The following is a 23,443-nucleotide window of genomic DNA, read 5'->3' as shown; positions in this document are numbered from 1 at the left end:
TTCTGAACAAAAATTTCAAACCCTCGTTTAAGTAGTACTGATAAGCCCAATTCTACCCAAAGCTTTACACTTCCATCGTCATTCCACGAAACGTTCCGGCCAGTTGTCAGCGCCTTTTAACAGCGCTTCTGGCTTCCTGTTAAGAAAAGTGCATATTGTTTGTTCACAAGTACTCACAGCTGATTCGAAGCAAGTACGCAGCATGGTATTTTTTGCGTTTTTTTTAAGATTTTTTTACAGGTGTCGAAAAGGCTCAGTGAGCACGCTCGGCAGGCGCTTTCGTCAATAGCTTTTGTTTTAACTTATCATCAGGGGATGGTTCTATCAGTAACCTGATGATATGGGCGAAGTCAATATCACTAAATACCAAGCTATATTAAACGAATGCTAACTAATGGTTGAGTTCAGTTTTCACAAGCGGCCCTACTGAGGGATCAATGCACGCAGGGCTCATTGCTTTATCTGCTCAAGCAAAGGCCCCAACAGGCATGCGGAAAAGCCGCAGCAGCAATACCTTGTACTGTTTCTGCTTCTCCGTGGGAAGCTTGCCCGCCGGTCGGGGTTGCACCACCTGCTTGCGCTTCTTTGGCGGTGGAACTGACCGCAGCTTGGCGATGTTGGCCGCCACCGCCTTGGATATCTGCAGACCGGGTCGGGCGTTGACGCTACCGCGGCGCTCTATCGGCTTCTGAGGCTTCACAATCAGGGCGTTGCCGTCGCGGTCCCTGACCACGCAGTCATCGCTGTTCTCACGGCTAGTCCGCCGCAACGAAGGTCTACGGTTCGGGCCACCTTTGCCTGCGGCTGATGGTTTCAGCGTCTCCTGTTCTACGCCCTCAGCTGTACCGTTGGTCAGCACGCGCTCCCGCCTCCTCGGGGTAGCGGCTTCTGGGAGACGATTTCCCAATTTTCTGGTAGTTGTGGCCCCCAAAGCTGCGCCCTCGGACTCGTTTCCTCCGGCTCGCGTTTCCTCCTTGTCGTTCCTCTCCTGACTCTCTGTCGAATAAGCATTGGCTGTTTTGGGATCGCCGACGGCAGCCGTCTGCTTACCACCTTTTGTGGGCGTCTGCGTATAGGATCCACTCTTGCTGCTGCTGTCAGCAGACGGCGCAGGTGCAGCGGCGTCATAATGATTTTCCGACGTGTCAGCCGAGTGTACAACTACTTTTGGCGCCACTGCCGAAGCGGTAGATAATTCCCCACCTTCGGACATTGTCTCCTTTTGAGCAGGCTGTTCGTTGGAACCACTGGCGTCGATTGCTGCTTGTGTAGTAGAAGACGTTAAAAGCTTAGAGACAGCATTGGTACTCTTGCCAACCTCCGATATATTTGTAGACTCAGTAGGTTGATTTCCTATTAAGGAGCTACTAACGTGACTTGAACTCGAGGAAGCAGCATTGGTGTCATTGCTCTTTTCTTTTACCTGGGATGCTGGTGGCCCACGTTCTTTTAACTCACTTTTAACTTTATTGTCTGGCCTTTCCTCTCTGGATTCTGTAGATTTTTCGACTGCTTTAGCTGCTAACGCTGTCGCTTCCCCTTCTGCCAGGTCAGAATTCTGCGAGTTGCGAAAATTAGTTGAAAGTCCAGAGGCGTCTGCTGATGTATTATGGACGATGGCCCCCGGAGCCGAAGCCATGAATGAAAGTTTTGCGGCATGAATGCTTTGCTTAATGTTTTCAATGGCATTGCGGTTAGCAGAAAAAGGTACATTGCCCATGGCAGCATCCACCCTCTCAGATGCGTCGTGAGAAGACGATGCCTCGACATGAGCCTGATTTGTTTCTGCTTTTGTTGCACAGTTGCTGTTGGGATCATCTTTTGAGGTTTCTCGCTTAAACTGTAAATTCTGTGTCTCTGCCCTTGGCACATCGCCAGTAGGGAAGGCTTTCGGAAAACCGTCTGCATTGTCTGAACCAATAGCCTCGGTTGCTTTGCTTTCTTTTTTTCTACTCTCATTCTTAAAAGATGAAAAACGGCCCAGAAAGGTCTTTGGTTTTGCTCCCGTCGCTTCAATAGAGGCCAGGGTCTCCATGGACACAGTAGCCCCGCTGCTGCTGCTGTCAAGCTGCGTGGTGTCAGACGTTAGCGTCGTTTGCGAAGAGGACTTCTCAGCCGACGAACCTGCCGCGGCGAACGTGTCCCTTTTGGTGGTTTGGCCGGGCTTCTTCGCATTGAACACCGAAGCCAGAGTCCAACGCCTCTTGCTGCCATCGGCGTGCGCTTCCTTCTTTGACTTGCGGCCTTTTTCAAATTCTTTTTGGGCTTCTCGGCGACGGAGAATCGCCTCTATGCGGGAGCTGGTGCCCTGGGTGGCCGACGAGACACTGCTCACCTCCGAGGTTTCCCTGAGGCTGGAGAAAGACGATGCCGGCGACGTGGAGCGGTCGCGGTGGCTCCCGTCACTGAAGAGCTGCTCGCTCCGGCAACCGTGGAACGAGTGGCGCTTGGCGCGCCTCTCCTCGAGCGTGGATGCGTTGCTGGACGTCAGCTGTGAGGCGGCGTCCAGAGATTCGAGCCAGTCCTTGACGCGGTCCGTGACGCTCTCTTCGCGCTTGTCGCTCAGCGGCGACGGCCGACGACCCTCGTCGTTGTCGGCCCCTGCTCCGGGGCCCCAGATCCGCATGAGGAACGGCTTGAGTGTGGCCTTGGTCAGCTGCGCGTACGCCATGTCCATGTTGCCGTGGTTATCCGTCAGCGCCGCCAGGATCTCCTGCCGGGTGAAGTTCCCCCGCGAACTGAGTTCCATGAACTGCGAGAAAACCACACAGAAACACCTTCTCAAAACTACTGCGGGGTTCAAGTGCAACATTTGCTTACGCGAACTGAAAATGTAGTGCTTCTGCGATTTTTACACTCGCTGACGGTAGTATACGGGCTTCGTAATACAAATACCATTTTCTAAGCGATCAAAGAAAAGTGGTCGACCCAATCATTGCATATCTGTCTGCATTCTATACTCTCAATCTCTGCCTGCAGGGATCTGCATCATTCTCTTAAAAGATAGACTTTTTTGTAACGGCGGTCCAACCTACATGCTCCAACTTGAAAAGAACGCATTCAAGAAAATGCGCTTCTAGGCGCAAAAGGTGAATGAAATATTCCAGAACAGGAGGCACACAACGAGTGAATAGTCACGCCTAGTCCCTCAAAGCATTTAAAGGAGAAAAACTCAGAGCATAGCTATTCAAGCCCGCCAGTTCAAGCTTGCTGCCGACCTGCTTCGAACTGTGAAAAAACAGCAAAATGCTTGAACACACCAGAATGCTAGAACAGATAGCAGAAAAACTCATTCTGTAGGGAAAAAAAAACAGTACTAAGACAGACAGACTCGAGCGCTGAGTCTGTCTGTCCTTCTTAGTCCTGTGTTTTTCTGCGCTGTTTTCCTACAGAATGTCTCACCAATTTGCTCAATAACACAACTTGATGCAGAAAAAGTCACCATGCGCCATTGCGTGGCTCGCTCATGTTGCGACGCCTTTCGGCGTCTTCTCCAAGCAGCAGCGCCACGGTTCGGAGCGAGGAAGTCGGCATTCTTGTGGATAAAAACAATGACTCTCTGGCCTGTCTCAGCAGCAGGCACAGCCGGCGCCTGGAGCGACACCAAGATCTCAGGGCATTATATATGTCCTCCTCGACACCTGGAATAACTTCTTGGAACCCCCCGTACCTTGAGGTGGGACAGTCCGTAAAGTGGGGCAGTACTTGGACAAGCATGTGCACACGTGCTATCTGTGAACGTGCGTGGGTGTTTTTCCAATAATGACCGAAACTTGCGGCGAAAGGCTAAGTTTAATATCAAGTCAATCCACGTTATAGAAATGCGATCATGGTGACAGCATTTCTGAACAATGAACGTAGTGGGAGGATTTATTTATTTATTTATTTGCAATACCTCAAAGACACTGTGAGGGTGGTGTTTTACATTTTACGTGCAGTGATACCTTAGCTAAACTATCAGCAAGCGATGAATAGGTTCTGCGCGGTCACTATCTGAAGTCATAAGTAATCAGTGTCGTCATACTCACGCCGACTTACTATGCCGCATACCTTATTGTCAGAGTAAAAACGGTGCCTTTACACGAAGGTACCAAATATTTCCTTCTCATTTGAGAAACTGCACGTGAATATAAGCTTCTGACTCTTCCTTGTTTCCGCTTTTCTCTACCAGAATACTGTTCCGAACACTATTAAGGGAGTAATTACTCATTGGCATCCACCCAAGCTCAGCCATACGGCTACAAAGGAAAGCTAACAGCTTTCTCGAAAACTTCACAGTTAAAGAAAAATTCGTCCTGGTCCGGGGTTCGAACCCGGGACCACCGCTTAACCGGAGCAGTCGCTCTACCAACTGAGCTAACCGGGGCGGTAAGCTCATGGTAGGGCGAGAGCGAATTGATCACTAACTCGAAGTGAGAACAGTGTTGGTCAGATGTTTAGGGGAAGCCCACAATGTGGAGTGCATTTGTAATAAGGGAGTAATTACTCATTGGCATCCACCCAAGCGCAGCCACTGCTTCCGAACACTCCGAACACTGCTTAGTCTTCGAACCAAACTCTATTCACTTGTAGCCCTGAAGCCGCCGTGGTGGCTCAGTGGCTCTGGCGTTTGGCTTCTGATTCCAAGATCGCGGGATCGAATCCCGTCCTCGGTGGCCTCATTTTAATGGAGCTGAAATGCAAAAACGCCAGTGTGCCGCAAATGTCACCATAATAATAATAATCATCCTCATATTAGCCTGATTACGCCCACTGCAAGGCAATGGGCTCTCCCACATCTCTCCAATTAACCCTCTCATGTGACAGTCGGCCACCCTATCCCCGCCAACTACTTAAGCTCATCCGCCCACCTAACCTTCTGTCGCCCCCTGCTACGCTTGCCTTCTGACAGAATCCAATCCGTTGCCCTTAAAAACAAGCGGTTACCGTGCCTTCGCATTACATGCCCTGCCAAAGCCCATTTCTGCCTCTTGGTCTCGCCGACTAGGATGTCATTAACCCGCGTTTGCTCCATCACCCACTCTGCCCTCCTCCTGTCTCTTAACGTTTCTTTTCCATACCTCGCTGCGTTGTCCTTAACTTAAGCTTAACCCTTTTCGTTATCCTCCACGTTTCTGCCCCATAGGTTTATATGCTTTTCTCTTGAGGGATATTGGTAAACTGTCATTTATGTTCTGAGAAAACCTGCCCATATGCGCTCCACCCCTTTTTTATTCTTATAGTTATTTCGCTCTCCTGATTCTTGCGATGTCAGCGCACGTTAAAAGGGTACAGACAGGAAGATTTTGGATGTCGCTATTTTCTGCCTTGAAAGAGGCCTACGGGCCTGGTGAACATGAGAATTAGCTGAAAACACCAGTTCGTAAAGGTATTAATTAATTACAAACTATTTTTTAAAAGCAGTTTCGGTCTCAGTCGGCGCCAGCGCTGAAGTACAGTCCCGAGTAAAAAAGATTAGCACAATGACGTCACCGGAGCGGTGAAAATCGCACCGCGCGGTTGGTGCGGCGCCATGCTTTGAGAACACACCTGGCAATTTTGTTACCGGCGTGCTCGTAACCGCAGCGCCGAGCGTTCCTGTCGGCCGCTACGGGGGCACGTCACTACAGTGCTAATCGTTTTTACTCGCGGCTGTACACCTTCACATCACCGCTGACCGGACAATCTGGACTACCACAGTACTGGTGACGTTGGCGTCGCGGGCAAGTTGGTTGTTCTTTAGAACAATCGCTGGGTTCGCTGGCGTCGAAATAATTGGGGCAAGCGCATCTTTACGTCACTAGATGTGAGTTGAAACGTCGAGTGGGTCCTCGGACAATATTCAGAATCATGTTAAACTATGTTCCACTCAGCGCCTGCGACTGAAACTTGCTAGAAGGTATCTTACGCTCATGGAGCAAAACATATTGCTTGTTGTGTTTGTAACTTAGTGTCTGTACCCCTTTAAAGAAATCCAGGTGGTATAAATTAATCCGGAGTCCTGCCCTACGGCACACTTCCAAGCCCAGTTGTCTCTTCGGGTTATTGAACCCCACATTTCGTTACCATTATTATTACTCGTAGTCCTGCATCGGTTTCTCCTCTTCGCTTTTGCAAAATTAAGTAATGCGAACTTGATTAAAAAGCCAAAAAAGGCGTATATGGTCCCTATTATGAGCCACTACAGTGTTTTCTACAACAGCGGGCTCACTGACCTCATTTTATATAGGTCAAGTCAGTGCCATTATGCAAAACAAAAAGGTCGGGACAAAATCGCCTCAATGTGATCCAGTAATGGGACTGCACGTGTACCTGCGAACACGCGTTCGAAAAAAAAAGCACAGAATTATGACACGACATTTTGCATGCATCCAGAATAGCTTATCTTCCTAGACGCACATGATAGTTTTCCTTGCGCCCTTTGAACTGGCACACTGAGCGTTAGCAAAAAAAAAAAAAAACCTTTGTAACTGGAGAGGCCACCCAAGGACATTTGCAAAGTTCGCTGCGCCATGTGACGAAAAATGGTATGGGCTGCAAAGAAAGGACCTAACAAAAAAAAAAAGCTGTGGGGAAATTTTTTTTTAAGAATGAACGGAGCCGCCGCGGCGGCTCAGTGGTTGTGACGCTCGGCTGCTGGACCGAAAGGCGCGGGTTCGATCCCGGCCTCAACTGCTGAATTTCGATGAAGGCGAAATTCTAGAGGTCCGTGTACTGTGCGATGTCAGTGCACGTAAAAGAACTTCCGGGGGTCGAAATTTCCGGAGCCCTTCACTACGGCGTCCCTCATAGCTTGAGTCGCTTTGGGACGTTAACCCCCCCCCCCCCCCCCCCCGCTCATACACCAAAAATGAACGAATATTAAAAATCGTTTGCACTGCACCATACTACCATTAACCTCAGTCTAGGGGTGTCCTTTATTTTGAGTTTATTTCTAAGCTGTCGGTTTTGCTTCATACATAATACAGACCAAAGAATGCATTCATATCCGATACCGCTGCGATACAAAAGGTCTGGCGTCGTCAAATAAGCAAATTCCTACGCATGTGCGCATGATGAAAGTCGATATAAGCATGGTGCACGCACAGAGCACGACGATTCAAAGCAGCCGTGTTCGCCTGCGCTTGTAAATTCAGAATAACCACACCTGCTAAAATCTTTGCTTTCTAATCCACGCCATTGATCAATTAGAAAAAGTAAACAGACTCTGCCAGCCTTTTTTTCACTATGATAGAGAGAGAGCTTTCACCTGTTGATCACTGAAAAAAAAAACTGGTAGGGTTTTAACAAACCGACCAGACGTGCGAAAGCATGTCTTTAGCATGATTGGCTCATGGTTTCACCTTGATGGGCCATCGGCGACGATATTAGACTCAGATCAAGCTCTAATCGATCTGTTCACGCCACAGATGGAAGATGATGAAGGCGACGATGTGCAGTGCACAGCGTGGGAGTGTGCTGCAGTTTAGCGCGAGGCATGTTCGGTTGCGGCGATAGCCTTAAAGGCGTTGCAGGCTTTTCAGGCTGTCGCCATAACCGAACATGCCTCGTACAAAAATTTATTACGTACTCCAGGTCATCCACTGCGCTAAGCATTATATCTAGCGTTTTCATCGAATATCTGCGACATTTAATTGGACATCCAATTTCGAGCCGATGCGACGTGATAATCTTTTCATGCCTGGTTGTGCAGGAAGATTGGGCTTAGAATTCACCTGTATGTGAGACAGTTGCCCGTTTCTTCTTTTTTTTCGCGATTGCGCCCTTCCGAGTATTAGAGCATTCTTGCAGATTAATTTCATGGCCCTGTTTCGAAACTTATCGACTTCTTCGAATTTCACTGGGCCCCACTCGTTACTGAACTTTATGCAGAAAGTTTGTGCGTCTATGCGGTTTCTGACACTTTGATTTCATAACGAGTACTTATTTTCTGTTTTGCGTAAGTGTCTGCACAGGAATTTGACAACGATGCTCTTTCCGCCGCTATTGTATCGGTATGTGTACTTTGGCGTCAAGAGTCATGATAGGTTAACGCAAGTGTGCCGATCCTTCCTTGCACCAAAACGTTTTTCCGTAAATTACACTCCTAAGCTCTACATGTTAGCACGTGGCTCCATACGAAAAACATTTTTGCATCTTCTGTTAGCTGCCGTCTGCGCAATGTACCGAAACCATTAAATACTGTTTTATGAACTGCAAGAATGCGATTTTGTTTTCGGGTGCGTTGCAAAGGAAGCTAAAGAAATATTTTGTTTTAAATTCCAGCAGTGTTCGTTGCCTTGCGGCTACTCAACGTGATAACGAACCATATGACATGTTTTTCCTCACTGGACTTCATAGGAAAATGCGCATGCTGGACCGCAAAGCTGAGCCTCTTGTTTCAGCCAGAAGATATCTCATTTGAATGATGCTTCAACTCAGGGACAATTATGATGAAAGAGACTGCCTGCCAGACTGGTTTCCGCTGTTGATGCGGTGTCTATCTTTGCCGCCCTTTTAGCTGCGTTGTTTTCTGTCAAGCTAGTGCAGCGCAATCCCAAGCTGCGTGCTTTGAAAATATTCTGTATATGGCCCTTTCTGTACATACATAACCTCGTGTTAAGCTGGGCTGCTTAACCCAAGGTCGTGGATCAAATTACGGCCTTGGTGGCCGCATTTCGGACGAGAAATGCAAAAAAAAAAAAAACACCGGCGTGCTTTCTGAGGTTAAGAACCTCAGATGGTCAAAATTTTTCCGGAGCCTCCACTACCGCGTCCCTCAAAGCCCGGTCGCACCTTTGAAGCCTAGAATCCTATACACCATACCAATATCCCACTTCCTCTTTTGTACGCGATACGGCATAGTTGACTGCGGAAGTATATCCAAGGATTGGTGCCGGTCTCGAAAACCTACAATAAAAATAATTCAATAAGAAGATAAGGTGAACCAACAGCACCAGATCCGTTTTCTTTATTTGTTTTAAACTTTAATTAACGGAATGCCGCCTCCACCGAGCTCCGTCTGGCGCAGAATGTAAAATAACTGTAATGTAAAATAAATAAATAAATAAATTGCATTTCACTGAATATTTCAATGCCAGCGTTTTTTTCAAGTCCGACGAAGAAATCTCTGCCTCATCGCGCTTATATTATAGACCGCTGCTGTTTTCCTGCCTGCTGCGGTCACCTGCGCGGTTGCGGGCCCTTGAATTGCTAAGTTTTTGCGGGCAATTCCTAGCACAGCGCCTGCCAGAACATTCGCTGCTTTTCCCGAAACTCAGCGGCGAATCATTTGCGTCAGCGGTACTCTACAGACTGAACGTAGGCAAAGTGTGAGCCCCAACACGGTCGACCTGCGCATTAAATTTTTTTACATGTCATTGGTTCGTTAAGCATCTAACAGACAAAAATGAAGAAAATAGTGCGCGTCCATTCTCGATGTGTGCGCGGTTTCATAATAATCGATATTTCAATCTGTGCGCTGTAGCGCCAGCCAGTATTCCTAACAGCGCGGAATTAATTTTATTTTTCGCTATAGGAAGCAAATCTTTTTTTTTTCTTTACACGATGGCTTTTCGCCGTTGCTGCTGCTGCATGCTGCCGACGGGAATATGCTCACAGTCCTCCTGCTGAAAAGTGACGTTAGCGTGTTACTATTCCATTGCCGTTTCCAATTTCATCACAACAGCCCGTATAATAAAGACTCGTGGTCACTGGGTGAAGCTACGCATGCCCTCTACGAAGCGCAGCACAATGCCTAAGGCTGCCCGTCTGTGTACTTTTCAGGTGCAGGAAAAATGTTTGCTGAGTTGATTCATTGTCACGTAAACGACATTTCAAAGAACAGAAGAATGTGTGCCGCCTCATTAGATGTGCTTGGGGGCAGTATAGCTGAGACGCTAACCCCAATATCACACGACTCTACGAAACTGGCCGTGCACATGAATTACAACTGGCCGTATACTTCTGAAAGCACGTTTCCGAGCTTTCTGAACTGAAACCGCCAGTTAATAGTCAGCGCCCGTCGTGTCCGTTGCTCTCTCGTCCCATCCTTCGCGCTGCTTTCAAGAATGTACTCACAGCATCAAGCCAATCTTTCTACGCCTGTGCACACTCCTATTGAAAAATGTGTAAAGGTTTGAATAGGTCGACAAATAGGATTACGGCACATTTTGTTTAACATTATAAGATGAAGCTTCCAAAGCGATTCAGCCTTTGAGAGACTCCTTAGTGGAGGGCTCCGTACAACTTCGATTACCCGTGGTTAATTACCGTGCACTTACATCACACAGTGCATGCAAGTCGTGGGTTCGAACCCGCCCGCTACGGTAGCACTTCAATGGAGGAAAAATGTGAAAGGTCCGTGTACTGTGATTGTTAGAGCTCGTTAAGAACCCCAGGAGGTCGAAATTATCCTGAGCCATCCTTTTCTTTCTTTCTTTCTTTATTGAAGACATTCCGTTACAGAAATGCCTTGGGGGACGCGACAAAAGGCAATAGAACATGCCTGACGGGGCCGCGCCCCCCTTGGCTGCGGCGGAATCAACATAACATAAGCACAATAATTACAAAGCAAAAGAAACATCAATACTGCATGATATGAAAGGGCATGAAAAACACAAAAATACAGGTACATAAGAAACAATAAGTTGGATCAGTGGCGTGGTGTTATGAAAAACAGTCATCACAGTGAAGGTTGTGGGAAGCCTGCTAGGGGTGACTGTTGAGTGTGTGTATGTACCGCTGGAGGACGGCGTCAATAAACGTCTCCTTTGTGAACTTGGAGGCCTGTTTCTTGCGGCGAGCCGCTCTCCTCTCTTCAGAGGTTGAACGCCGCCGCAGCGGTGCCCCAGGGTGCGTGTGGTGACGGCTGATCGGGGCCCTTGGCTCGCGCGAAGCTCGAACCCGCGGTGGGTAGTGGCCTGTGCCTACTGAGAAACCCACAACTGGCGCCCAACGTGCTAAGTCACTGGCTCTTAGCCTTTGATAGCACATTTGCCGAGCAGGTCGCCTTGACGATCACGCTTGAGCACCATGTCTGCCACCCCCATCGGGGCACTCGGCAGCTACGTGTCGGCTCCCTTAGGAGTCGAAGCGTCCTTTGATCCGTTGGCGGCTGTTCCTTCGAATAGCCAAACACCGTGGTTGGCCGCGGCCCCCATTGGGGCATACGGCGCTACAACCCCCAACGTCGATCACGCAGCTCCCATTGGAGCTGTATCGGGAGCACCCTGCGGTGCACCCGTCAATCACATGCCTCCGCTGTGCGTGCTTTGCACCCAGTGCGAAGGCGGTGCGTGCGACGCTGCCGCAACCGGCCGTCCTGCACAGCAGCAGCCGTGCCCCGCGAGCAGTCAATTCTGCTCTGGGAACGGTGAGGCGCTGGCCCGGCTCCCTGTGGAAACCGCGCCGCTCATCGAACTGGGCGCCTTGCCTCCTGCGTTCGTGCAGCCCGCCCAAGCCTCCTCTGAGGTCGGAGCGCAGTCGCTGCCCAAATAGCGCGGACCCGAGTTCAGTTGCTAGGGTTCACGCTGGGCGAGGGCTCCATTGAACCCGATGCGGACAAACTCCGAGCCATACTCGAGTTTCCCGTGCCCAAGGACGTACGCGGCCTCCGCCGTTTTCTGGGAATGGCCAATTTCTATCGGTCGTTCATCCCGTCCTGTGCCCGCGTGCAGGCACCCTTGACCGAGCTCTTGGGAAAGACTGCCGCGTGGCAATGGGGGCTTGAGCAAGAGCGATCCTTTCGCCTCCTGTCTAGTGCCATTGCCGAGACAGTGAAGCTCAGGCTACCCGACCTGACCAGACAGTTCGTAGTCCAGACTGACGCGAGCGATCTGGGTTTAGGAGCAGTTCTCCTACAGGATTTCGATGGCGTGCTGCAGCCGCTGGCCTTTGCCAGCCGCTCCTTTCTGCCCTCGGAGAGGAATTATTCCGTGACCGAGAAGGAGTGACTCGCCATCGTGTTTGCACTGCGTAAATTCGACGTCTACCTTGACGGAACGCAATTCGTGGTGCAGACAGACCACAGTGCGCTCATTTGGCTGATGCGGCTCCGCGAGCCTGCGGGTCGGCTGGCGCGCTGGGCTCTCCTGATACAGCATTACGACTTTTCGGTGCAGTATCGAAAGGGGAGCACGAACGTGGTAGCTGACGCGCTATCCCGTGCCCCACTCGCCAGCGGCGCCTTGACGCCGGCAGGCGGAGCGGGCGAAAAAGCGGACGAGCCGCCGGGCGGCAAGGAGGGGGAGCCCGCAAACGGGCTAACCCATTCCGCTAACCAGGCAAGCAGCGCTTCGCAAAGCGGGCGAGAGGCAAAGCTCCGCGTGAGCGCCTCGGAGACGCTGTCGCGAGCGGAAATTTTTCTGCAAACCTGAAGGGGGACGAGACCAGGCCCCCTCTGGGGTAACAGGAATCGTTTTCAGCCGGAAAGAGCTGCTGAAAGCCCAGCAAAATGACCCCATGTGTCGCGAGATGAGCGACGGTCTCAGGGAGACGGAGCGCCGGGACGCTACTTGTATTGTAGCGGGCGCAGGGGGTGAAAGCCAGCGTGTGTCGCGGCGAGCCCCGGGGGATTCATATTTGCTGGGCCATGACGGGCTCGTGCTGAAATACATAGCCACCGATGATGAGTCCATTGACCCGTTCAAGGTGGTTATCCCCAAAAGTCTGAGAGGCGCACTGTTGCGATTTTCTCATGACGAACCACTGGCCGGTCACCTGAGTGGCTCCAAAGTTTTTGCAAAACTGAGTCAATCGGTGACGTGGCCCGGCATGAAGCGTGACATTTTCCGCTATTGCCGTTCCTGCCATGTCTGTCAAGCGGTGAAGTCAAGGGGCGGCAAGCCGCCCGGAATGATGAAACCAATAGACAGTGTGCGTCCGTGGCAGATGGCCACCTGCGATCTGATGGGGCCTTTCCCCAGGAGTAAGCAGGGGTTCATTCACCTGATGGTAGTAGCTGACCATTTTTCCAAATGGGTCGAGTTGTACCCGCTTCGGAAAGTGTCAGCACGAGCAGTGCTGGATAAACTCCAGGAAGTGTTCTGTCGGTTCGGCTTTCCGGAAAGACTGATCACGGACAATGCGTCCTATTTCACCGCTTGGGTGTTCGGTAACACGTGCCGTTCCCTCGGAATCGAGCACTACACCACTTCACCCTACCATCCCCAGTCCAACTTGACCGAGCGAATCAACCGAACGCTCAAGCCAATGCTGGCGGCCTTTGCCGGGTGTCAAAAGGACTGGGCAGACCATTTGAGCGAATTTGCGTTCGCCATTCGAACGGCTGAGAATCGCTCAACTGGTTTCTCTACCGCCTTCCTCAATTTCGGGAGGGAGCTGGCGAATCCGATGTCAAACGTCGTGCAGAGCCAGCTCGGGGATGAGAAGACGCGGGCAGACTTCTCTGCTTATGCGTCGACGCTTCGGGACCGGCTTGGTCGGGCTCTCAACAGAGCAAGGCAGAGTTTGGCGGCAGCCAGAGCCCAGCAGAAGGCTCAGTATGACCGCAAGCACCGCAGCCTGACTTTTCAGGCGGGTGATCTTGTCCTGAAGCGCAACCACGTTCTTAGTGATGCGAGCAAGGGGTTCTCAGCCTCGCTCGCTCCTAAGTGGCTTGGTCCGTACCGAGTGGTCAGAGTCTGGTCGCCGCTCGCGTACCTGCTGGAGGATCCCATTACGGGGAAAACCAGCCGTGCCCACATCGCAGACCTGAAGGCCTATGCGTCACGGTCTGACGAGTTTGCGTCGGTACCCATTGGTATCACAAGCAAGCGCAAAGGCACAACTGGTGCTGCGGAACGCACTCGTACCGAGCACCGGTACAGTCTGAGGCGACGGTCACCGATGTGATTGATGCCGGATGGCGGACTCTTCCGCAGCCGAAGGCACGCAGCCTCAGATAGCTGGCGAGCTTTCTCGTCGGGCCCTACCCCAGGTGAAGCACGGCGGTTTCTTTCTTTTTTTGTTTACCGCATGCTCAGTTCCAGCCTTGTGCAGTTATTTAGTCGTTTGTTTGTTTTAGTCAGTCTGTAGCATGTTTTTGTTTCCAGTTTATTCGTTGTTTCTTCTAACGTTCCGAGATCTGTACATATGTAATATACGTTTGCGTTGGCGTTCAGTTTTTTTAAACCAGACTTGTACATATGTAAAGTTCAGCCTACTCGCGATTGCACTTTTCTTGTAGCGCAGAGATGGCCTTCTTTTGTACAGCGCGCCTTGGTTTTCATTTATGTTCTGACCCCACCGGTGCGGCCTTCCTTGCGAACACGGGACCGGCTGGTTCGCGGAGGGGTCGGCGAAAGTCTCCCCTTCCGGCTGGGGAGTGGTTTGCTCGTTAAGGAGCGAGTGTCTCGTGGCATGGTTTTTGTGTGGCTATGGGGAGCGTGAAAAGTGCGTCTGAAGAGTGTGTCCTTTGACCCCTGCCACGGCGCCTCGGAACGATTCCGACAAGCGGGTCGTTGTGACTAATCAATGTCCACTTCTGTGCCGGTGCATGCCTGGGATGATGTGCGTGTTCCCAAGATCAAAGGCAACGCCGAGAAGGGGGCAGGAAGGACAGCACCCTTTCCCGTGCGGGTCCTCTTCGGCATCGTCGAGCGTCGTCGACCTCCTCATGCTCAACTGACGACCTTGTGGAGGACATGGGACCACCGTCAATAAATCGTCCACCGGGACCCTGAAGGCAGCAAAGGCGTGAGTAGGCCGCCGACAGGCCCAATGGGCCGCGCCACCGAACATTATGAGGCTGCAGGCCACCTGTCAGCTGGCCTTGTGTGCAGTGTACAGTGTAGTTAGTTTTGTCTCCTTGGAACGTATGCAAGTGTTGTTTGTTTTCTGTTCTTGTTTGTTTGTTTTTTGAGTTTATGGCTGGAACTGAAGTGTGGTAGTTTTATGTGGATTAATTTTTTGTTTTTTATTTTTTTTTGCCGCATGCTTTCGCCGATGGGTAGGAGGGCATTTAAGGAGAGGAGGATGTGGGAAGCCTGCTAGATTCCCGCCGTGGCGTCTGCGCGGCATCCCGCGTCGCCCTCTTTCCCTTTCTCCCGCCTCGGGCGGCGGAGAGACGGCTGGTGGCTAATCGCTGTCATTCGGCCGCAGCTCCGCCCCCGGCTTCCCAAGGGCCTTTGCCATTGGTGACTTTTGGCGGGAATTCGGGACCCGTTTGGGGTGGTCGCGCGACCTTCCGAGCGGGGCCCAGAGAGAGGGAGACCCCTCCGAGACAGCGTAAGGTGCGTACGTTACTGTTCGTCCGGGCCGGCCTCTGCCGTTCGGACCAGTTCATACTCGAGCTCGCCAGCGTGGGTCCTTGATCCGCCGCGGCTCGAGCCTGTCCAGGGGTCCAACGACCTCTGACAGGCGCACCTTGCGTTGACTGCCCACTCTCTCTCGCAAACGGCCCATCGGCCGACACGAGAGAGATCACAGCACTGCCGCGGGGACTATCTCCTGCAGCGGCGTGCTAGCGGCGCGCATTTCTCTTGTTGCCCCGAGCGCGCACCGGAGCCTTGCTCTGAGCGCGCCCCGGGACGGGGTGACTGTTGAGTGTGTGTATGTACCGCTGGAGGACGGCGTCAATAAACGTCTCCTTTGTGAACTTGGAGGCCTGTTTCTTGCGGCGAGCCGCTCTCCTCTCTTCAGAGGTTGAACGCCGCCGCAGCGGTGCCCTAGGGTGCGTGTGGTGACGGCTGATCGGGGCCCTTGGCTCGCGCGAAGCTCGAACCCGCGGTGGGTAGTGGCCTGTGCCTACTGAGAAACCCACAAGGTAAAGATCCGGAGTGAAGGCGAACGAAATTATCAGCACAGCATGGTATTTAGTTTTCATTTAAGAAAATGTCTCTAAGTGTTCTTCTCAGTCGTTGCACCTTGGTGGCAGTAAACAGTATCTCAGCTAATTCAGGATGCGCATTGAGGAAATCCGGAATCAAATAACTTAGTTTTTGATCACCGTATGTTGTACACGAACGGGGCCTTGGTATTAAGTTTTGTCGTAGATAATAAGGACCAGGTTGGGCATGATATTTAGTTTGAAATGTTATATCTGTTTGGTGAAGACGCGAAATTTCCAGGGCCAGTTTGTGTTTATGGAGTTTGTGAATGGGCATTATTTTATTACTTTTAAAATGAGGTGCAGTGTCCTCCGAAAGATCTAAATTGCCTATTGCTCTCACTGCTCGCTTTTGCAAAGTGTCACTACGGCGTCCCTCATACACTACGGCGTCCCTCATACACTGAGCCGCTTTGGCACGTCCATACTATATAGTCAAACCAAATGTGCATAATCCTATTTGCTGACCCATTCAAACCTATATACATTTTTCAGTAGGGACTGAATAGGTTTGGCCGTTTGGCCCAGCTCGTGCAACCACTATGATGTCCAGGCCGGCATAGCTATCAGCGGCCACAGCAGCTTCACGTCCCCAGGCCGAGCACTGTGCATCAAGCGTTTCAGTGCTGTTGACGCAAGCGACAGAAATCAACTGAGGCAACGCAGTGTCACTGCATCAGTGTCACGATGAAGCTAGGCGTATAGATGAACCAGGCACCACCTACAATACAAAAAAAAATGAACGCAATTGTTTTTCTTAATTCCTGCCAGTGGCAGCTTTTATTTAAACGCATGGCCGGGGCTTGTTTGAACGTGACATTTTGGTATGTAAGGGTCGTCGGCTTGTTGACGTATCTCTCAAGCAAAATTACGACGATGATGAATTTTTATGGCGCAAGGGCGCCTGTGGCCAAAGAGCGCCATGGCACAAGGTTTTTTCTTCTACTGAAGGTGGGGTCCGAGACCCAGTTCCCAAGCATTTCGACCTAAAGAATCCGAGCACCAGACAGGGGAAAGCTTGTACCCATTGTTTCATTGGTGGGTACCCGATGGAACTGAGGATCTAGCCCCGCACCTCCCGCAAGCGAGGCGGACGCACAAACGACTAGGCCACGGCTGCGGTCAAGCAACAACAATTGAAGCCGTTGAAACGCATACTGCCGGTCCTAGAAAGGCCCGACTATTTCGGCATAGTCCCAAGATGTTTTTTTTTTTCCAGCCACACATCAGCGTATACAATCTGGAGTAAAGAAATTGAAGCACGCATTACAGCAGTTCAGAAAGGCGACAGAACGAGCAAGCTGTCAAAACAATGACTGGTCCACAATTCTGCACTCCAGGTGAGCTTTATAAATAACTGCTTAAATCTGTTATTAAATTGTTGTCGTGTGAGCAAGCCCATATCGAGTTGATTGCAGTAACATGATTGGCAAATGGAAGTGCAGTGTTTATAGCGACGAAAAACTATAGTTCCTAAAGTGGGCGTGGGACAGCGAAGCTCCATGGCATGAATGATGAATGTGGCCCAGCCAATAAGCACGATCATTTTCATGTTTTAACAACAGTACACACAGCCCGGCCTACCCTATAGTTCCCTCAGAGAGAGTATGCTACTCAGAAAATTGTCAAGACGCAAATGAAAATCTGGCAAGTTGGAGAATTCTCATACTGAGACATATCTCAAAGTTCAAACTGCAGTGAAGGGCTCCATGTTGCATGGCTGGTTTGTGATCTGAGATAAAGGCGGCAACCAGCGCATGAACGTTCGTTGAACATTGTGCACCGAAAAAAAAAAGCTAAAAACGATAGCGGCGTTTAACGCCTACTGTTTATTGCTTCAGGCTACGGGGCAGCGCATAAAAAAGAGGCCAATCACAAAAAAACGAAGGCAAGAGAGAGAGAGTACTGTGGCACCGTTTAACGCAGTCGCAGGTTAAAAAAAATGAATTAAATTGAGCGAGCACGGCCACCGACTGAATTTCTTAAATCGTTAACCCGCTCTGTTGTTCCTGTTGTTCTTAGCCTTCTTGCTTAGGAACCGAGACTGGTGTGCACAGAATGACCATTCGTAGCGCTAAAAAACGCATGCCTACGAAAGGAGAGAAAGTCTTCGACTGAGTGCTTTATTTGGTGCGCACAGAGTTTGTAAAGGAAAAAAAAAAGCTAATAGGATGGTTACCCCTGTGTAACGCGAAATTCAGCGACAATTGTTGAGGTATTTTTATTTCATGACATGTTGATAACAATTTGAGAGCCACAAGTATGTATATGTAGAGATTTAGAGCGCTCTTTTTAGTTTTCCCCATATCATCGTGCTTCGATTAGCGCTGCTCGCCAAACCGCCGCTGAAGAGTCAAGACGAGCCCTTAATCGGGCGGCGCAGTTCGCAGCAGCAGCCGCAGACGGACCGTGCTGCATTCCTCCGCCTTTGCCATACTCTCCCCCCCCACACACACACACACACACAATTCGACCCATATCTCTAGGCAGGCGGAAAATTCCGGTATGGAGGTTTTGTGTCTTGCATGAGTGGAAATTAATGTTTACTTCACGTGCGTTCCGTCATCCGTGGCCATCAGAGGTTTGGAAACATTCAGCTTCATGGATCGGTTCACCACGAATTCAGACTAACGCGATATGAAGGTTACCGTTTCGTCTAATAGTGAGCGGCCTAGGAAGAAATGCGCTTGCTACTCTGCATAACGTTAACCATAAAACGAGTTTGGATAGACCTCGTGGCCTTTCGACAACTTGGTCTGACTGAGCTGTTTTTGTCTTTTTTTTTTACGGTGCACGTTTAGGGAAATGGAGACGGCAAGTAGCCTTCCCGACGAACAGGAGCTGTTTGCTTGCTCGGCATTTCTCGAGAATTAAACTCTCTGGACCAACAGAATGTCGGTCTGCCAGAGAGAGGCCTACAGGGCCGTATTAAGCTTGTGCGCGCTGTATACGATGCCATGAGCACGAACAGTTGCACCTTCTGTCGCACCCAACGGGCGCGGGCGTACCGTGTATTTTGTGAGCGGCGAATTCTCGTAATTGAACTCTTAACTGAGCTGCAGAAAGGGGGTCGCAGAAGTCATAGAACGGCCTACGGCATTTGCAAAGCTGATGTACCCAGCCTTCTAGCTCGCCCCAGGTGGTGCCGCGGAATTGACTCGCACGACTGGGAAAGCAGGCCGCTTGTCTTTTACTCTTCATGGCTCCACATATTTTCGTTTTTTAATTTACATCCTTCCACCTTCTCTCGCGCATTCCCTTATTCCCCGTGGCTTGAAATATCCCTGCAGCGGGGTCGATTCAGAGTGATACGCAGCACGAGATCAGAGGAGTGCTGTCTACACCTGAGATGCTTGGCTCCTGCCGCGTTACGGTGGCAACTGTTGCCATTGTGCTGGGCCACGCTGGTCGGCTGCCGTTACTAATCAAGAAGTGGAATTGAATCTCGCGATCACAAAAGACTAGTTTCCATTGCCAACTTCTATGAAGAGGGCGCACTGAAGCAAGGTTTCATTTCTTTAGAAATAGGAACCCAGGGCAAATTTTATATAACATACGGTAAGAAAATAAGGCATCGCTAGATGGAATTTATCAAAGAATGCGCTTGCCTACTCTTTCTTTGCAATAACTAGCAAAATTTCGGGCTTTGTAAAGCGATGAAAAAAAAAAGTTGGAGTCATTAACTTGTAAATCCAGGTAGAGATTAACGAATACCAAGTTTCCAATTCTGTAAAACACAAAAACTGAACGCTTCGATATACCTTCTTACGCTGCGTTTGCCGTCAGCTTTTATTCGACTATCAGCAGCATCAGTGACGTTGAGTCATTGGAGTGGTAAAGGAGGCAATGTGGAATGCTTTGAACCAGAGAAGTAGCGGTGCGCAATGAGGGATCGAGTGCGGGTACGCAGCCATTGTCCCCGGAAGATGCCTGAAAGAGGCGCAATTTGCTCGATAGGAAGGCAAAAGCGGCCACTGCGAAAAAAGTCCACGCTGTCTTCGCTGGAGCGCCGTGTGCAGGAATACGGAGCACGGAACTTAAACAGTGAGCGCAACATCCACTTTCGGCGCCTGATTTTAATTCTAAACGCTCATAGGGCATATTCATCAGTAGGATAGCTCAATGATCGACAGAAGCGAATAACCGAATGAGCAGGCCGCGGGTGCCAAGAAAACAAAGAAAAACAGAAGAAAGCAAAATGCAAGCAAACAGAAACAAAGCAAATGAGCTGTAAAGTAAACTGACGGGTAAACAAGCAATTAAAAAAAACGAAAGAGCAAACAAAGCAGCAAACACACGAATGCAAGTATATACAGAGCATAAAAACAAATGATTAACAGCAACACACATACACATCACACAAACAGACAATTTGGCACAAGCATGGAAACATAAACAGTAGACAGACAAACATGCACTTACCAACAAGCCATGAAGCGTAGACGCAAACACGCAGTTAAGCAAAACATCCACTTGTTTTATTGAGTCGGAGGTAAACTTTAGGCGACGAAATTGTATGTAGAGTTGGATTCCAGCATTGCTACCGACCAGCTTGAAAGGAGAAGCCAAATTGTCGGGCTGTTTGCAGTGTGCTGCTGTTGTGTACACCGCTTGTGACATTGTCTGGCAAGTTAGGTTAAAAGTTTAGTACAGATCAGATTGAAATGAGAAACCACATGGTCGGGCTGTCCACCTTGTGCTGTTTTTGGCACACCGCTTGTGACATTTAACAACAAAAAAAACTAGTAGATGCAGTGGACATATCTTACACAAGGGTGCTGTTGCTAGTTTCGTAATTTCTCGTTCTACTGGTTCTGACACTTGTAGCATTTACTAATGAATCAGTTGTTGTTCTCTTTTTTTCTTTCGTGTGGGAAGGGATTCATATTGAATACGCATTTTATCACTGGTGGGCGAGGAAAAAAAAATAGCGTTAAAGAAGAACATGACCGCGTTCGTTGGATCCATTAAGGACTGCACTGTGATCCGACGAACGCAACAGATGCACGCTGCACGGTTCCTCTCCTCACAGTTTTTTAACCTGGATCTTCCTTTGTTGCATGAGTACAGCGCGACGAATGGGACATAGATGAAAGGAACATGCAGGGACACAGCACAGCGCGGTGTTGAGTTCCTGCGGGTTGCTTACTTCTATGTCCCGTTCGTCGCGCTGTAGTGACGTTATACCGTCGCCAACTCGCCCAACGACTTACTTTGTCGATCTGCATGTGAAAAGCGCTGAATAGAAACTTGTTTGCAGCTGCAACAGACATGTTAAATGTATTTAGGCGTTTGAAAGACACGTGAAGCCTGACATCTCTTTGATATCCTCTCATGAGCGCATTTGAGTTTGGAAACAACTTATATTTGTCGGCGATGCGCATAAATTTCTTTCTCCTTTCATTTTTCGCTTCGGCTACTCTCTTGAAGTGACCGAGCTGTATTCATCAAATTTGCATGCATACCTGTAAAAGGTGTCCCTGGTTTGGTATCTTGTGACATCGTCTGAATCGCATACTGGAGAGACGATGGTAGAGAGAGGGCAGGTAGATGGGTTTCTTGGAAACAAAATGTGAACAAGGGAGGGGAAGCCTCAGGGCGATTGCCGACGTTTCGACAAGAGGACTTGCCTTCGTTTGGACGAGACGTCATGGAGAGGCGACATTTGAAAGCCATCTAGACTCCCTTGGATGGGACTCGCGGGCATAAAGGCTCGTCTGTGGAAGGCAAATCCAACGGAACACAATATTCAAAGCGTACAAACATTCGTTGTTCGTACAGTAAAATATGTGAGGTCGTGCAGGCAACATGCAGCCTAATAATGTTTGGTGCATGCATTGCCATTAAGCAGTGTTTTGTTCCCTGATGACAAAATAATTGGTAGGCTCCAAAACTTCTACACAGACGTTTCTAACTTCTTTAGCTCTTGAAGCTGCTGCACTTCAGGCGCTACTGTTTAATGTTTTTAGATACTAGTAAGAAGCATAAGTTTTTGTTTGTCCGTACGAGGCACATGTGGTGCAGTTGCTGATAATTATCGTAAAACGTTAACACTACTTGCACTTTATCAGGACTAACAGATCACTATCACTACTAAGAAAAACTACCCCGGAAGTATTCAGCGTTTCTAGGATACTATATAAAGTCGTGATCACGGTGCGCAGGTTTAAGACACCTTTTGGACACGTAAATCAGATCGCACCTGTAACAATAGCAACTGGTTCTTTTGGCGCTTCTCTTGGCAGGCACTGAGGTTATAGAGCGTGAGCTTGAATTGGGTCATTTAAAGACAGAAACAAAGAACATTAAATGAAGCACTCCCTCAGGACAACGCACATACGTTCGCAAACCATGTTTTCTCGTAACACAAAGCGACGCCAACAAGAGGGTACGCTGCGGCCTTTTACATCAACCGAAAACGTCAGATGAAACATCTTCAAAGTGGCGGAAATCTGTCTTCGCGCTGATAGATACGGCGACGCTAATTAACAGAATGGAAGCGATACTTGTCATTAAGTTTATTTAGACCCACCTTTTTTATCTGCAGTCGACAACTGCCACTCGACTGTGGGACCTTCTCAAAAGAAACCCCCATAGAAACTAGTCAGAAAACAATTTCCTTATCCAAGAAAAAGGCACCTGCCTTGTTTCCAGCCTTCCTTGTGTTCTATATAATCTTCTCCATTGTTAAGACGTGTCTTAAAGCAAGACTTGGTGAAATAGCTACCGTTAAGATAGCGCGATGAATTAGGGCGTTTAATAGTTTATTGAACTCGAAACGCCCAGAAAATAGTGCTTACTTCTTTTTTGTAGCATTCTCAGAATTGATTGGCTTAAAATTAACCCCGGATTGTACTAATAAGAAAAGACCCGGGGCACTCTAATGATGCCATTCCAATCCTATTCCTATTCGCAGAATATATATATATATATATATATATATATATATATATATATATATATATATATATATATATATATATATATATGCGTGCGTGCGTGCGTGCGTGCGTGCGTGCGTGCGTGCGTGCGTGTGTGTGTGTGTGTGTGTGTGTGTGTGTGTGTGTGTGTGTGTGTGTGTGTGTGTGTGTGTGTGTGTGTGTGTGTGTGTGTGTGTGTGTGTGTGTGTGTGTGTGTGTGTGTGTGTGTGTGTGTGTGTGTGTGTGTGTGTGTGTGTGTGTGTGTGTGTGTGTGTGTGTGTGTGTGTGTGTGTGTGTGTGTGTGTGTGTGTGTGTGTGTGTGTGTGTGTGTGTGTGTGTGTGTGTGTGTGTGTGTGTGTGTGTGTGTGTGTGTGTGTGTGTGTGTGTGTGTGTGTGTGTGTGTGTGTGTGTGTGTGTGTGTGTGTGTGTGTGTGTGTGTGTGTGTGTGTGTGTGTGTGTGTGTGTGTGTGTGTGTGTGTGTGTGTGTGTGTGTGTGTGTGTGTGTGTGTGTGTGTGTGTGTGTGTGTGTGTGTGTGTGTGTGTGTGTGTGTGTGTGTGTGTGTGTGTGTGTGTGTGTGTGTGTGTGTGTGTGTGTGTGTGTGTGTGTGTGTGTGTGTGTGTGTGTGTGTGTGTGTGTGTGTGTGTGTGTGTGTGTGTGTGTGTGTGTGTGTGTGTGTGTGTGTGTGTGTGTGTGTGTGTGTGTGTGTGTGTGTGTGTGTGTGTGTGTGTGTGTGTG

The 23,443-nt window shown here is 49.4% G+C and overlaps 1 protein-coding gene across 1 annotated transcript in view; it reads right to left on the bottom strand.

Annotated features, from left to right (window-relative positions):
* Positions 1-23,443, bottom strand: part of LOC144113479 (uncharacterized) — a 156,367-nt gene that overhangs the window by 14,250 nt on the left and 118,674 nt on the right. The window contains 1 exon segment of the mRNA XM_077646569.1: positions 515-2,752. Within this exon segment, the coding sequence (XP_077502695.1) occupies positions 515-2,752 (2,238 nt within the window).

The sequence above is a fragment of the Amblyomma americanum genome, chromosome 1 (assembly GCF_052857255.1).
Source record: "Amblyomma americanum isolate KBUSLIRL-KWMA chromosome 1, ASM5285725v1, whole genome shotgun sequence".
Classification (NCBI taxonomy): Eukaryota; Metazoa; Arthropoda; class Arachnida; order Ixodida; family Ixodidae; genus Amblyomma; species Amblyomma americanum.
Note: the sequence above shows the minus strand (reverse complement) of the source record. Positions and strands in the feature narration are given on the sequence as shown.